At 39.8% G+C, this 17,551-nt stretch overlaps 1 protein-coding gene across 2 annotated transcripts in view; it reads left to right on the top strand.

The window, feature by feature from the left end:
- The window catches only part of enah (ENAH actin regulator), a 145,138-nt gene extending 129,451 nt beyond the window's left edge, over positions 1 to 15,687 (top strand). For both annotated transcript variants that reach the window (XM_073493553.1, XM_073493552.1), the window contains 7 exons: positions 518 to 651; positions 1,099 to 1,147; positions 2,221 to 2,272; positions 2,574 to 2,640; positions 7,620 to 7,704; positions 9,849 to 9,906; positions 11,415 to 15,687. In XM_073493553.1, the coding sequence (XP_073349654.1) occupies positions 518 to 651; positions 1,099 to 1,147; positions 2,221 to 2,272; positions 2,574 to 2,640; positions 7,620 to 7,704; positions 9,849 to 9,906; positions 11,415 to 11,452 (483 nt within the window). In that variant the 3' untranslated portion in view covers positions 11,453 to 15,687. The remainder of the gene's footprint in view (positions 1 to 517; positions 652 to 1,098; positions 1,148 to 2,220; positions 2,273 to 2,573; positions 2,641 to 7,619; positions 7,705 to 9,848; positions 9,907 to 11,414) is intronic.
- The last annotated feature ends 1,864 nt before the right edge of the window (positions 15,688 to 17,551 follow it).

The following is a 17,551-nucleotide window of genomic DNA, read 5'->3' as shown; positions in this document are numbered from 1 at the left end:
ATATATATATATATATATATATATATATATATATATATATATACACATCTACACTTTACAAGTTAAAGGTCACTGATGCATGATGAAGGTGATTAGCTGTGTACGCTCACACACAATTCTATATTTTCCTGATATTTTTATTTTTTGTTTTTAAAGAAACACTGCCAACACACAAACAGCCCTCATGCATCATCTGCATACATAATCTCAAAGAGTCACGTCACTGAAACATGCATGCACGCACTTCATGTTCATGCATGATCACACACACATACACACAGTCACCATCTGTCACATCTCATCTCAGACTCAGGGGAGGTTTACGCCGCCCTGCATGTCTGCTTGTGTGTATATGATGAAAAGTACAGACATCAACTACATATTTGCATTTTTCAATATTTAAGGTTATATTTTCTGATACTTCAATTCTTGTATTATTCTGAAATTAGTGTTAATTCTTCCCACTGATTGTAAAGAACTTGTAAAATTAACTTAGATGTTGCTCGTATCCCTTCAGAGTGATGATGCAGGGGCAGCCTTGGCAGCAGCCATGTTGGGGGCCGCAGGGGCCAAATCTGAAGCCAGAGGCAACGGCCCTCTGCCTGGTGGAGGAGGGCTTATGGAGGAGATGAGCGCTCTATTGGCCAGGAGGTAGAGTCACATCACATGTTATTGTTGGCTTAAATGTATCTCAAGCATATATACCCACCGTTTCTGCTGAATTACTCATCTTGTTTCATTTCTTTTTCGGAATTTTAAAATAATCATTCTTTGGTTCTTATTTTTTCTCTTAATTTCATTTATTTATTTTGAGGTGACATCTTTCTGGTAACACTCATCAGATCCCATTTGTCTTTACTTTTTTCTTACATTATATGGAGGTATTTGCTGAATTTCAAGAATAGCAGATGAAAATAAACTGCACTGTGCTGAAAATGTAAAAGTGGGTTTTCATTGAAATGCAGCAATTTGAAGGAAAGACGGCCACAGACAGCTTTACTCAAAACCTTGAGTTAAGACCGAAATAGCTTGAGCTCTGGTTGATGACAACTTGTCATTATTCAACATGAGAGTGAACCCTGACTTTGTGTCCCACAGGAGAAGAATTGCAGAGAAGGGCTCATCACCTGAACCTGACCAGAGATCAGTAAGTCTGTCTTCTCTCATATCTTTGATATCTTCATGTTGTTTGATTTACGTCCAAAACCTCATTCCGTCCCACTCACTGCTCCATCACACAGTAGCTCCTCTGTGAGATAACACACACGGTTTCCTCAGTGTGTCCAGGCTGCACGGGGTCGACTACATTCACTACATTCCTCTCTGAAAAGAGTCACTCAGTGCTTTATCTGTGTGATAGTTGTGTCTTGTGTGGATGTCATGTAATACATTCCAATCTGTAATCATCGTTGTCATTTACTAAAAGTCTCAAATACTTACCTGAACTGGAGAGAAAAACATTCTTTTATTGAACTCAGGCTTATGTTCGCCTTTATTTGTATGTGTGTGTAAGTGTATCAGATATTTAGTGAGATATTTCCCTGTTGTTGTTTCCTGTTTATTATATTAATTCCATCCTAATTGCATCATCACAACATGTGATACTCACCAGAATGTTGCTCTGAGTTTCTATCTTCTAACACAAATGCTGGTTTCATTTAGTCATCAGTTCCACTTTGCTATTTGCTAGTTCCACTGTTTATTTTCATCAGCTGTAAGCTCATGTCATCAAAACTCAATACTTCGTGCTTGGATGTTATGTTATGAACATTAAAAGTCCTCAGCAGCTCAAAAGGCCTAATCCCTCCCTTTCCTTGGAGGCTTTTAAAGTGAAACATCTGCCAGAAGTGTTGGGTTTTATTTTATTTTATATATTAATCTCAACAGCATTAAAGATGTTTTCACATGTTGTCATGGTGCATGTTTCACGTGTTTTCTGCTGTTGAAAAATACACCTCAATAAAAAGAAATGTAAGTACACATAGATGGCTGGTGTTATAAGGGATTTCATTTAGCCCTTTATTATTTCACAGCGTTCTGTGTATTTGCAGGAGTGTTTGGCCTGAAGATTAGGGTTTAAATTTAAACACAATCAAAAGCTAGCTGTGTCTTGACTGTCCTCCTGACTGTTGCTGTCTAAAAGATATCCATTATACCTGATTATCCCCCTCTGAGTCTGACTCATTTTTGACCTTTGAACCTCGACTGTCTGTCCCACAGGACGAGGGCGAGATCAACACAACCCCCAAAATGTCAGCCTGTAGCACACCAGGTGAGTGTCAGAGTCAGAAGACTGGAAGGGAAACATCAGCAGCTACACTGGAATTAATATGCATCTTCCCAACAGAGACGACGAGGATCCAAGTTAGCATTAATCTAGTTACGGTTTTCTTGCCATGGAATCACAGCAAATCTGCTGATTTAAAGTTATTGGAAGTTTACTTCTTACTTATTTTAACGACGATTAGGCCTATAGGAGAATTTAAATTACTGAATAGCTTAACCTTTTGTCATATGATAAGAGGAGTTTGGTTTTCATCATTCTGCTGTGTTTTTGTTCTGTTTTTCTGCAGACATGCCCAGGAAGCCATGGGAAAGAACAAGCACCATGAACGGTAGCAAATCTCCAGTCATTGGAAGGTACAGTGTCTCCCTCTCCTCTGTTCAACATGTGGGTTTTATTACACGTTGGTGTATTATTGCACTTAAAGTACTTTTTATACCCTAAAATGGTTCAGAAGTTAAATTTTTCAAAAGTGTATTTGATCTACCACATTATACATGCTTATTGCCCATCTGAATGCTAGCAGCAAAGCTACTAAACCCAGTAAATGAGACTATGGGGGCTTATTAAAACATAAGCATCAGCTAGCTTTAGCATGATGCACTGCTGGGCCGTTCATCGCTGGCTAACATCACTAAAGCTTATGTCGCCTTCATGTGCACGTTGGATGTACATCACACAACCAACTCAAGGCTGAGGTTTCGGTCTGCAAATGAAGAACAGAGTAGTTTCACATTTAGTTAAGCGGTTCTTAAGGCTACTGATTTAAGGCTAATAGTTTTTATTTATCTTCAGCGTTTTTGATTGGATGAATGCGTCACAAATACACAAGCCTTCTATGTACTTTCTAAATGATGCTTTCCCCAGTTTGGCTGCTAACTTCGGGTGACCTTCAGCTGTTAGTATCAAGGAGGTTTCGCATCTCTAAAGGACATAAGCTCATTGATACATGTAGAGTTGTTACTACAGCATATTTTTTCCTCAGATGTTTTGACGATCTAGGATCGACTTAGAGACTGGGAACACATCTGTTCGCACATGTTGTCCTCCATACATCTTAAAATCATCTCATCAACTCCTTGTCTGTAGTGTTATTCCTCAACTCCAGTCGACAGATTTTGGAATCTGGAAGTTTCTAATTAAATGTAAAACTAAAATATGCTCACAATTACAGTACTGTAAAAAAAAGCTATAGTCGTACTTGAGTAAAAGTAAGGATATCGTTTTAAAAAACTACTGCGATAAAAGTGAAAGTCACAAATTAGAATAGTACTTGAAGTTTTAAAGTATCTGATATTAAATGTACTTACGTATCAAAAGTAATTTCTGGCCATACATCTACTGAAGTATCAAAAGTACAGTAAAGTAAAGTAAAGTAAAAGTAAAATGTATGTATATAATGTATACTATGGGTCGGCCGATTATCAGCCTGGCCATTATTGGGTCCAAAGTTCAGCATTTTTCTCATTGTGGGAGTCTGTGTTTTTTTTATATCCAGCCACTTTTTCTCTAACGCAGCATGTAATATGCAAAGTAACTAGTAGCTAAAGTTATCAAATTACTGTAGTGGGGTAAAAAGTGTAGAGAGGGAGAAAATTGAAATATTCACCTAAAGTAACTCAAAATTGTGCAATTGAACAGAATTAGAATAAATGCAGACAAGGCTTCATAATGTGTGTTGCCAAATAGTTGCTGATATTGCTTTATCTGTCACATCAGACTGTAGCGATTAGTCAGGACCACTGAAAGATACTCCGTATAGGTCAAAATGGGGCTAAAAGTTCTGTAGCAAAATGAGTGTGTGAAGCTGAGTGGGCTTCATGAACATCACTGAGCCAAGGCCATGTCATCAGGGTGGGGACATACACAGATCCGCTGCAGAATGTAAAGTCAGTGTCTCTGCTGCTCACACAGACGAGAGTCTCCGTGGAGAAATCCCATGGGAGCAGATTCCTCCAGCAGGTAGAGAGAAAAGGCCCTGGAGAGTTTGACAAATCCCTTTCTTTAAAACAATCTCCTTTTTGTCATCGAGGTTTGCTGTGTTGGACGTGGTTTTGTTGGAGAGGAGTTATTTTTAGATGCTTGGATGAAACGTTTGGAATGAATCCTGTGTTGTCTTTGTGTTCTTTTCCAAATGTACCAACCTGCAGGGGTCAGCTCTGCTCGTCTGTTGTTTGATATGTGCCATGTGGTATAATTTGTCTGTGTGCCGTTCTCTAAAGCAGTCATTGAGTGTGTGACGGATGCGTAATGTAATCAGCTGATTGTTTTTGCATGCTGCTCTGTCCGCTGCTCGCTGCCCTCCACACTCTTCTCTTTTCTCCTGTAAAACAAGGAAATCCATATTTGTGCGTCACACACTGTGCACCAACCCTATCATACACACAGACACAGAAATGAGTGTCCGCCCAGTGCATAGTAGACTTGGCGCAGTATTATCATTGGAGAGCCAGAGCAGATCCAGCAGGCACTCACAGATAAGGCACCACTGTGTGTGTGTCTGTGCACGCACATGCACAGACACACACATACGAGGAGACCAGATGGGCGCTTTTGATTCCAGCTTATTAAAAGTGACTTAAATGTGGCCGACAGAGAGCTCACAGACTAAGACTTGTTAGTCTATGTGAAGTCGTGGCCCTGCGTGTTTCTGTAGGTTGTAGAATAGTGTTGATTCTTAACGAGCACTATGTATTTTTATAGAAGACATTATAATCAGAAGACAAAGATATTCATTGACTGATTTTATTCATGACTAAATAAACAAACTGACCTTAAAGGACAACACAATTTATACTGTTTTACTTTGTTTATATGTGGCGGACCCTGCCACCTTTCTAGCTTCAAACAGTGTTCTGGGACCTTATTTTCCTCTGAGAACAGCTTGTGTAAATATTAAAATTCTGAGTTTTAATTGTTCTCCAAAACAACATAGTGCGTCTTTAAAAAATGGATCAAATTGTTCTTTCAGCTTGAAGTTACAGACAAAACACTGAGCATTCAAGGCAGCGTGCCAAACTGCTGTTAGATTGTTAAAGAAAACAGGATGGACTCCCCTTAATACAGCTAACTGTCTAATTCAATCTTTGGCATAAAATCAGACTGAACAAATACATTTTTTGAGTTACAGACATTCGACCAAACATTCATGGGACTGAGTGTAAACTCTGCAGCTGTGACTCTAATCTTAAATTGCGAACACGCCGAAAAATAAAACGAAAGCACCACAGACTTAATTTCCGTGTTCCAGTTTACAGTATTTCCAGCCCATAACTACTAAATGACCCGCTGCCGAGCTTGTTTCCTTCTCTTTCACTTCCCCTTCCTGTCACACTTCCTCTCTTGAAAGTGATTGGCTGCTGTGTGAGTTTTTCCCCTGATAATTCTCACAGAGTGAGGAACTCTCTCAGTGCAGCTACAAGGTCTTTCTTTCATTAATTGCTGGCTTCCTCCCTGGCTTAAAGTTTTCTTCACACACGTGAGGAAGCTCAGCTGCTGACAGGTTGCGCCAAGCAAGTTTCATTGAAAGATGTGAACTGAAAAAAACTGTTTCCAAATGATTTCAAATACTTCTGTGAGGAATATTTAGAACAAATGACTGCACACATAGACACCCAATGCACCTCATATCTATGTGTATTAACAAATATTCTCCTTTAGTTTCACAGTTTGCTTTGACCTGTGTGTATGTGTGTGTGTGTGTGTGTGTGTGTGTGTGTGTGTGTGTGTGTGTGTGTGTGTGCGTGTGTGTGTGTGCGTGTGTGCTTGTGTGTTCACATGCATGTCTAGCTGAGTGCTCAGTGTGTGTGCATGCCATGAGCAGGATTTTTGATTCCTAACCACAGTTTTGGCAGCATTCTCTTAATGTGCGTATTTTATATCAAACAATTCTGCAGAGGTTTTTGCCAGCAGACGCCTCAGCAACAAAAAGCAAAGTGAGCAAAGAGCTTTCCAAGATGTTCTGATGGTTCAGGGCTGACTTATCCACCTAGAGATTCCATCAGAAAATGCTGAATCATTGTGGCTCTACATTAGACAGCCATGGTCCAGTGAACATTTCAGTCTAATGTTCTAATGTAATAAAGTTTGTACAATTTCATGTGGTTACAAATTTGACATTCAGTCATGGTCAAACATTTACATACACTTACATACAAGAACATGTTCATCATGTCAGTCTTCAGTTCCAGTGGTTTCTACAGCTCTCATGTTTCTGTGATGAATGAGTGGAACACAAACTACTTTGTCACAAAAACATTCATGAAGTTAATTTATTGCAGACTTGCTTTTTGGTGGTTTTTGGTTGACTCTTGACCATCCTGACCAGTTTTCTCTCAGCAGCAGGTGATAGTTTGCATTTTCAACAGCTTGACATGTGGGACACGGGCCAGGATCAGCTCTCAGCCTGGATTTATGGCACTGCAGGCTTTATGTGTAGAGCAAATACATAACTTAGTCACATGAGTTATATATGGACGAATCAGATCCATCCATCCATCCGTCCGTCCATCCATCCATCCATCCATCCATCCATCCATCCATCATCCATCCATCCATCCATCCGTCGATCCATCCATCCATCCATCCATCCATCCATCCATCCACCCACCCTGCCATCTATCCATCCATCCATCCGTCCACCCACCCACCCTGCCATCTATCCATCCATCAATCCATCCACCCACCCACCCTGCCATCCATCCATCCATCCATCCATCCATCCATCCATTCAACCAACCACCCATCCATCCATCCATCCATCCATCCATCCATTCAACCAACCACCCACCCACCCATCCATCCACCCATCCATCCATCCATCCATCCATCCATCCATCCATCCATCCATCCATCCATCCATCCATCCATCCATCCATCCATCCATCCATTCAACCAACCAGTCCTGAAATACACACGATACAGTAAAAGACACAAAACTAGATTGTATCTGTGGAAGTGAAGTTGAGCTATCCTTCATCACAAAGTATCTGGTGACATCTAGTTAGGAGGAAATAACTATTCAAATGCACGTCTGCTCTATATAGAGCTATAATAAATTCACTACTGAACCAAACTTCATGAATGTTTTTGTGAAGAAGTAGTTTGTGTTCCACTTATTCATCACAGAAACATGAGAGCTGTAGAAACCACTGCAACTGAAGACTGACATGATGAACATGTTCTTTATGAGTGGATGTTTTGACTATGACTGTACATGATAGCAATGTAGCGGCCAGTGTTGTTCCTCGAGCGTCCTGTTTTATCCAGTCATTCTTGGCTCCTTTTTCTTTCTTTCACACTGAGTTTATTTTGTGGTCTTTATCTCTCCTCACAGACCTAAATCCACTCCTACACCTACTGCATCCTTAAGTGCCAACGGTGTGCCAACAGAAGCTGTTGACTATGACCGATTGAAACAGGTAGGTAAACACCTGGATCATCCTTTCACCAATTTTAAGAAAGAAGTTTGTGTCACTGTGAGACAAAATCTCTCTTTTCCTCATTTAACACAACTTTCTGTTTTGCACAGTCGTCCAACCTGGAAACATTGTTTATCCTGTTTGACCTTTTGTCCTGCACTTGCTTTATCAGCGTGCTTTACTGTATTTAATTCCAGTGGAAGTTTTTTGTACTTACAGATGGCAATAAATCATGTCATTTCTTCCCTAAACCTCTACAGCAGACCTATTCGACTGGTGGCCCGTGGGCCAAATGCGGCCCTACAAGAACCTCATTCGGGCCATTTGGTCATTTTGTTCGTGTCCAGTCATTAGTTCTGGATGTTGCAAAGCACATCTTATTTCATTAAAAAAATTAAACCCAGGCTGTTTGAGCAGAAGGAATTTACAAGAAACAAAGTGCCATCCCGCTTCACAGTACACTCTCAAATCTGACAGAGTGACTTTATTTTGATTACCTCATAATTACAAAGTAAAGCTGACTAATGATTTTAAGATGTTAAAACTTTTTAGCTCGTACAACTGAAGTAATGGGTTTCCTGACTTTTTAAAGTAAAGTCAACTTCTGAAATATACAGTGTAAGACAGAAGGAATGTTAAAGTCTGGCCGCTCACACTTTTTAAATCTGGCCCTCCTAAAAGAGTAGTTGAATAGACCTGCTCTACAGCTCTGAAGACCTGTTTGCAGTACTAGTACCAGTACCAGTACTAGCTTGGTTCTTTCTGTGATTTGTAATAATTGTACTGGCCATCTGTTCTTACTCTGAAATGAAATGTATGTAAAGCATTTGTAAAATTCCCAAACAAAGAAGTCATCTGATATTATGTCCATGTCAATCAGCATTTCAGTAGTTAGCGATTCATTAATAGATCTTTTTCCTCTTTTGTTTTTTGATAAAGCTTTTTGGGTTTCACTCCTTTTTTTGCCCACACACTTCATACCACTACATTTGATAATATCCTAGTATTACCAAGGAACCAAACCTCCTCTGTCACTCATTTAAACATCAGTATAGACTATCTCACTGCACAGCAGCTGACAGCCATTCAGCACATTATGAGCTGCGGTCAAATTTCATAATTGTTCCGTTGTCTGACAACAGAAAAGGGATGTTCCATAAAATACAAACACCGGTTATTTGCATGGGACTAATATTATCACATGACCTCTGTGTTTGGCAAAATATGTTAGATAATATGCAATAGAAGTTATTATAGACATCAGATATGCACTGGATTAAGATCACAGAAATTCTCCACAGTTATTATAAAATAGGGCTTTGAATGAGGTCTGTGTGTAATTCTGCTTTAAGATAGTGACTTTGTGTGTGTCCATCATATCAAAATGGTTTTCAGTAATGACCTGCATGTTAAAAATGGTGATGTTAAATAATATATAGTGATTATAGTGAGATAATGCCTGTGGTTTTTTATCTTGGGGTTCATCACCTGTTTAGTGAATATCTCACACTGATCGATGGATTTTCATTGGTCTCTTTGTTCTTGAACTAATTATGCAGTGCTGTCCGCCAGCGCAGCAGTGTGGGTGTGTGCAGCGACCCGTCCTGTTGTAAGGCAGCTCCTCCCTCTGACCTCTGTGAATGAGCCTGTTAGATAGGCAGGACTCAGAGGGAAGCTGGACTTATCTGTCACTACAACTGGTCACAGCAGTGGGACTGTGAGACTGATGACACCCTACAAACTCTCCACTGTACTCACTGTCATTTAGAGTGGTTTGGAGGCAGAAGAGCGGCTCAAACTTAGGGCTTATAACTCTAATTTAGCCACATGCTCTCTCCGTCACTTTGTTTACATCTTGTTGTCCTGAAGTGAGTCTTTAGGCCCTAATCTCACAGGGATTCCCTACACAGGGATTAGCTAATCCATAAATGAGACTAAATAAGAGAATCTCCCTTTGCCAGTTGGCAGTTTCTACACCCAACTAAAGCGCCAAAGGAAACTCTGTTACCATCTCCTCTTCGTGTCATGTGACTGTCCACAGAGAGGTGAAATGAGAGCTGCTAGGAGCCACAACACTGGCTGGTCTCTTCTCTGAGGTCTGACATTGTTTCATGGAAATGTGACTGTTTTTGTTTCTTTTTTAGGACATTCTGGATGAGATGAGGAAGGAGCTGTCAAAGCTAAAAGAAGAGCTCATTGATGGTAATTATCATTGAAAGCTGTGCTCTCTATTCACAAACATTTTATCCTGCAGAAAGACCAGCAGAGCCATCAGACGGCTCTCTAGTAGAGATTTTATATCAAACACTAAACACATCAATGCAACAGTTACTCATTTTTTGCCTTTTATTTCTTTATTTTACCTACCTTTCTTCCACCAGCCTGGTTTAAATAACTTGTATTTTCAGAAAATAAATTGTATTGAAACATGAAATGCTGGCTGAAGAAGTGCAAACTGTCTAGAAACATACAGTATTTAATTTGTTGCCATCAAATATACTGTATTATTATGACTCATAACTCACTGCAACTGTAGTTTGAGCTAAATAAGCCGCAGCACTCATGTTGTTGCAGCAGAAGACAGGAAACTGCAGACAAGCTGTCTGAGGGTTTCAGCACAGCAGAGCCAGCTGACACTGCTACAGCTGGCTGAGGCAGTCTCATGCTGGTTGGACATTTAGAAAGGGAAGTCAGTGCCACTAGAGCTCCAGTGACTTGTTCAACTCAGAAAGGTCTACCATTTCTATGAACTTCTACTTGTTAGTTGAACTTTTAGCCAATTTTCAGTTCATATCAAGTAACAAAACATGTCTTTCAAATGTCATGTTGCACAAGAGTTATACTAGGAATTAAATATGAGCAAGGCTGGATTACAAACTGGCTGAAGGTTCAGTGTGGAGCAATTTGTTAGTTGTCATTTGATGAACTCAACTGAACTAACATGAACTAAAATAACACAAAGGGTAACTCCAGAGAAAGCTGCATGAATTCTGATAAACTGCCTCGAATGATGTCACTCAGTGGCTAAGTTGCATTGTGGGTAATGAAGGTGTCAGGTTTTAAAAAGCACTCCTATAACACCATTAGACCCATAAGAGATATCACCTTTTTATTCCATGCATTCGTCTTCCTTCTCAAAACCTGATGCCTACATTACCCACAAGGGTAGCCCCAAGGAAGAGCATCAGGCTTTGAAGCTGACCAAACTGTGTAATTATCACGTGACGCACTGTGGCCCAAAAGACTTTTTCCCATAAGCCTACATTGTGAAAGAAGCATCTGTAAAACGGTGGATTCATTTTTTGAGTGCCACAACCCCTGTAAAATGACTCGTTTTACCATCATAATTTGATCCACTCTTTCCAGTAAGATTTGGAAAGTCTAGAAAAGTCACAGGATCAAACCATTTTATCTCTATTCAAGTTAGCCAGGCGCTAAACTGGCAGTTAGCTGGGTATTTTCTGGGGTAATCGTTTTCTTGATACATCCATGATCTGATTACACGCAGCTTCCTCTGGAGCCACAAAAGGCTTTCTACTACTTTTTTCACATATGCAGTAGTTCTCCCTGTAAAGACCTGTAAACACACTTTAATATGTAAAACTGGTGGAGTTACCCTTTAAGGTGGCTTCCTCATTCTTACTTAATCTTTGTGAAGTTGAGTTCAAGTCGAAAATGACTTAGTGAGTCTTTTTTCTTTGTGTCCTCAGCTATCAGGGAGGAGCTGGGCAAGTCCAGCACAGCGTAGAGGATCCAGACTCCCTCGTCAAGACATCTACATCCACGTGACCTGACAGACAACCACAGTCAATTTAAGACATGACAATACAACAGGCGGAAAATAAAATCTACAACACAGTTGAGACAGTGCTGATGACAATAATCATATTAATACTGAGAGAGGACATTATTTTGGGGCAGAGCAGCATTGGACAGATCAACAACGGACAGGGTGGTGGTGGGAGGCTTGTAACTCTGCTAGCTGTGACTCATTCTACGAAGGCTGCTGTTCCTGCTGCCTTCCTGCCCCCCCCCAACCCCCCAACCCCCTTCCTCCTCCCCCTCCCCCTCCTCCTCCTCTTCCTCCTCCTCCTCCTCCTCCCGCTGAGGGCATCGCATCCTGGAGGACAGTGCACAGTCTGAAAGAAGCGAGTGTCTTTATGCAAAGATGATTTCTCTCTCTTTGTCCTATAATAACAAGAAAAAAACACACAAAAAAACAATATTGAACTCTTCGACGATACTGTATTAACCATAAGTGAGCAGCGATGCTAAGAATCAGAACTCTTGTTATTAACTATGAGAAGGCACGTTTTGTTAAGAGAGTTTGGAGACAGGAAGAAGGTGGGGATGGAAAATAAAAACTTTTTTTCCCATAATGCCATAGGGGTAGCGTGCGTGCGTGTGTGTGGGTGTGTGTGTGTGAGTGTGTATGGGGGACTGACAGTCTCGGGTGAGGTCCACCACTGCAGGACACTGTAAAGCTTGTCTTCCTCAAATACTATTTTAACCTGAATATGTACAAAAGAGAGAAAAAGTTATTTAGAAAAAAAAAAGTATCTATCAACCATGTCTGTTTCAGTGTAGATCTAAGGCCATATCAAGTAGCTCAATAATCCAACCTTTACACAGGACGCTCTCTCGTCTGTCTCCTCGTCTGTGGAATCATAACCAGAAGTGTCGTTCCCTCTGTGGACACGTTATACACTCATTTCTTTGTTCATACTGTTGAGTGGCGGGTGGACGAGACACGGAGGGTAGCTGCCTGTCAGAGCAGCCGCTGTAGCTCTCTACCAAACTTCATCTGTCAACAGAAAGTGCTGACTTGCCCATCATGCTCGTTGACCATGACCAGACGTGTAGATAGAACTTTTCCTTCCAGTCAGTTTTGATTTGAACACTCCCTCTCCTCCTTTTCTCTGTCATGTTTGTCATATTTAGGTACTCCGTTCGGTGCGTGTGCAGTTGTCTTCTCTATACGGTGAGGGTCACAAGTCTGCCACGAAATTGCATTAACTGTCACAAGTTTGATAACAAGCAATAAGTGTAGCATCTATTCTAAGGCCCACCTGCCCCAGTCCCACCACCACCAAACATTTATCAGTGTCTGTCTGTCCTTTTTGGCCCTCCTGAGCCCCCGTTGGACAATGTTACTGCGTGACTTGATGGCAGATTTTCTGTGAAACTGAAGGCTGATGTGAAAGAATATGAGAGCAACACTGTAAGACATGATTTCATGGAATAACAACATTTCTAAATCATAAAACTCTCCTTTTTTATTTTTTTCTATAAAATCCAAGGATACTGTATCTTTAGCCACATTGGAGCTGAACTGATTTTTTTACCCTTTGTTTTACTGCATTTATAAGATAAACCTTTTGAAATGTGCACAGGAAAACCCAAATGTGTAAGAGATGGTGTCCATATGAGGACATGAATGTGCCATTTTAATATTTCACCAGTGCTTAGTGATGACGTGTTTGTTTCATCTTTTTTTTCTTTGCCTTTTTCTCCTGCCGCTGTCAAATCCTTAACATTTACATAGATAAGGGAACTGTCACTTTATTCTAAAAACACTTTTGTTTCTACATTTCCTTCAGTTCAGTGCTGAGTTTGTTTCATTAAAAGCTCAAAGTTCAATCAACCTGAGAGGGACATGTCAGGAGCTGAGAGACTGATGTCTAAATACTGTAGCTGCTGCTCAAAGATCACATGTTGAGGTAACAGATAAAAAGTCCAACTTACAATTTTGTTCTCTTGTTGTCTAAATGACATCCTGAGGAGGGACCGTAGAACTAATGCAATCAGACCTCATGACTGTGGGGTCTTCAGGACAAGCTTGGCTGTTGAGAACAACAATCCAAATGATTCCAAGGTGATGAGATCTCCTGAACAAGCTGTAAAATGATGCTTTGTGATTTTGCATTTACAGTGTCAATTCATGGTATCTTGATTGTTACATCACATTGAGAGCTCACAAGGCAATACAGTCTGAATACTCAAACTATACTGTCATAGTTCTGGCTTCCTTGCAGCAGTGACAGTATTTGTAACTTAGAGGGGCAGTCCAGCAGTTTGATATTGCATTACCTTAATCTGAGAGGCATATTTCTAAATCAAATCAAGAAAGGCAGAAAACATCCTGCCTAGTCTGACCATTCCCAAAATGCAACTCGTTAACGTCTTTTCATTGGACACACCACACTCCCTGTTCTAGATTAATGGATAACACTTTATAATAACCATCACTAAAAAATGGTAAATTTATAGTTAATTAACATTAGTTAATAGTCATTTTACTGTTAATTAGTGATGAAATGCTTTATTAACCACTTATTAAGCAATTGTTTATTATAAAGTTGCAACTGATGTTTATAAACCTTTACAGTTGCTTAATAAATTGTTTATGAAGCAGTGGTCTGTTTGTTAACAGTTACAAATGTATTAATGGTGGTTATTACAAAAAAATGTGTTGTTTCCAGGCCCAGGCAGAGAAAAACCTGGTGACGTCATCACGACATCGTCAGGCTTGTTTTCACAGACAAAACTGATTCTTGTGTGTAAAGTGGAGCGCTCCTTCATGCCTTGTTCTCATCATGCCGTGCTTTTGTCCTGAAATCCTACCAACAGGTTATTCAATCACTGGCTGTCAATCTGGATCTCATACAACACAACTGTGTTCAAGGGCTTGGATGTTATAGCTTTGCTACAAAAGATGAGATTTCAGTTTCTCTCATTTGCTTTTGATTGGGTCAAATTCTGAGATGATGTACAGATGCCATAATCATTTGGTCTGAGTGTTGGAGTTTTTGGCATCTTTTTCAGATTGCAGGATCATTTCATCTCTCTCTGTTGATAAAGTTGTATCATCTTCTCGTCCACTTTTTTAAATGGAAACACACAGCCAAGAGGCTCCCTGTACTCAGTGTTTACACAGCATCAATTGCACTTTAAGACAAAAACCCACAGAGCAATCCAGCATACTCTGACAACAGTTGCTTTGAGCCTCTGTCGCCAACAGTGTGGCTAGCTCACCAAAGGATTCAACTCGGCAGTCTCCTGCTAAACATAATCACTCTCAACAAAGTCGCCTTTCTTATTTTTATATCATTTTGTCTAAAAAAGGAAGATGTCCATCTCTGTATTCAGTCCTTGGGACATGATGGCAGGTGAAACGTTTTGATCAAGAAGAGTTTATCTTTGTGAAGCTATGTGGTTTGTGCCTTGTTCCGAAGTTGCATTTAATATGTCAAAGATATAAAGATGACTAGTAATAATCTCTAGGGACTGTCATTATGATCACATGCAGTTGTTATTTTGCTTGTTTTTCTTTTTTCCATTATGTTGATTTGAAGGGAGAGATTAACGACCTTGGTACTGTTCCCCACCAAGAAACCATCTTGGCACCGAGATCTTCTTTGTTTGCTTTTTTTTTTACATAAATGTGATTTATTTCTATATAGTTGTGAGGTTGATTTTCTTACAGCTCAGAAGTACAATCAAACCTTTGAGACATGAGGCTTACAAGGGTATAAAGATGATCTTTGCTCTGAGATGATTTTTCTGAACCTAAAGCCCTGTTTGGAAGTCCAGATGAGTCTGGCTGCAGTGTTCTGTGTTCCCTCATGTCATTTAAATGTCAAAGAGACTGTTTGTGTTCAGCAGCTTCTCTCTCTTTACATGCTTGGAAATATGTTTTGTCCTCTGCAGTGAGGTCTGCTCCATGTTGATGTCACATTGCTGATGGAAACATTTATCTTTGTCTGTGAACCCAGTTTTCTGCTGAGGGAACTGAAAGAATTGTGAATTTGCAGGAATATTTGCAGAGATGAATTTGGCTGAAGCAAGTTTCATGGATGGGTTTCCAGACTTATTCTTTTATCATCTGCATTGTACCATACTGTTCTCATGTTAATTAGTCTTTTCTTACATGCTAACACATTGTTTTGTTTGAGCAAATTAAATAAAAATTGCAATACAAGACTTAAAGTTGTTTCTTTTTAAATGACCTTCACTGTTGTGAACCTTGAATAAGCAGTACTCAATTTAGACCTTTAGACCTTTTTTCAGACCTTTATGATAAATATCAAACATCATTACAGCATTTTAGCTCATGTTGAAGCTATACACTATATTATTTAACAACGGAAAAAGATGGATTTAGTGTCAAATTACTGTCAGCATTACAGAAATGCTGACGCTGATGGAAAGTCAGGTGAAGTCTCGTAGTCCACAAAACATTTCTGGAGCTTCACAGTAAAACAGAGTTGCAGCATTCTGCTAAACAACTGAAGTAGCTGGAGACCTGATTTAAAACAACTGAAGAAAAAAATAAAAATGGCTCCATACTGCTCGTCTAGCATGATCCAAGTCTCCAGAGGTCCTGAGATCCCAAATGGACTTGTAAAGACTTTTGAATACCATAAATGTGCGGTTGAGCTGGTGCACCCACTTCAGATGGGGTGCATGCTAACACTTTTAGCTTAGCTGCCGGGGCTTCCGGAGACTTGGATTATACTGGATGAGCTGTATGGAGCCATTTTATGATGGGGAGAAGGGGTTGTTTTGTACATTTTAAGTCCCCACCTACCTCAGTTGTTTAGGAGAATGCAGTAACACTGTTTTGCTGTGAAGTTTCAGAGATGCTTTGTTGCCTACAAAACTTCACTCAACTTTCCATCGTGCAGATAATGACTGAATTTTCATTTTTTGAACAAACTGCTCCTTTAAGTCAGTGATCTGCCTCAGCACCACCAGTCTAAAGCAGCAAAACCTGTGTGAGTTGTGTTGCTTATGAATGAAACTTTTCATTTCTAAGAGTAAAATAGTGTTATTTCTTTTTTTAAACCTAAAAATGTCTCACTTTAAATGAATAAACCCCCCACGGACAGTTACAGCAGGTGAGCCTCTGTTCGACAGCCAAGTGACTCTGACAACATGTCTGACTGTTCCACAGTCATGCTCAGCGGAGGAGAACAAGAACAGGAAGAGGAACACTAACTGAAAATGAGTGTATACGAGCCTGTTTGCAGTACATGTGTCTCTGCAGTCCTCCCTCCTCGTGCTGCTGTGTGAGAGGATGACAGAGCTGAGGTCAAGACCAAGATTTGAACCTACAATACTGCAAGTTGTGGTTTGTACTTTCAGTTTTCTCAGCTATGAAGAATATTATAAAGAGGATTTTGTACTGGCTCTCAACTATTCAATATGGGTTTTTTTTGTTTGTTTTTTTTTATTGTGTCAGATCAGGGTTTTGTAATGTTTTTTACACACTTGCACAATTATTTTGGGGGAAGCTTTGGTTGTGTGCAAAAGCCTCCAGTTCCAGCTCAGCTGTCAGCTCATCTTTTCTCTTGGCTCATTCACTGAGGTCGGTGATGTATGACGAGAGAAAGCGTGGAAAAAGAGGAGGGACATGTGGAAAGCCCCGGAAAGGGGTGTTACTGAAAGAGAGAGGGTTTGTATGCAGGTATTTACATAAAATGGCTGCTCATGACAAGTTATTCATGAGGAGCCAGTGTATGTATTTACTGAATTATTGTTTTAAATCTTGGAAAGCTATCTTTATTATCATTTAAGGAGTTTATATCACCATCCTGTTAGATGATGAATAATGAGAATAAAGGCTTTGAATTTGTACATTTGTATTTGTGGATCTGTTACTGGGCAAAAAATAAATAGTCAGTTGTGTTCCTCTCTTTTGATTGCATTAAAGTTGTAGAAACAAAACAACTGATTAATTAAATACAACCTAGTATTTGACCTTATGTTATTAGTTATGAATTTTGAAATAATCTTGTAAAGTTTCTGGGTGACATTTGCAAAAGCTGTAGTTGCCACATACATT

Source organism: Pagrus major, chromosome 22 (genome assembly GCF_040436345.1).
Source record: "Pagrus major chromosome 22, Pma_NU_1.0".
NCBI classification, from domain to species: Eukaryota; Metazoa; Chordata; class Actinopteri; order Spariformes; family Sparidae; genus Pagrus; species Pagrus major.
Note: the sequence above shows the minus strand (reverse complement) of the source record. Positions and strands in the feature narration are given on the sequence as shown.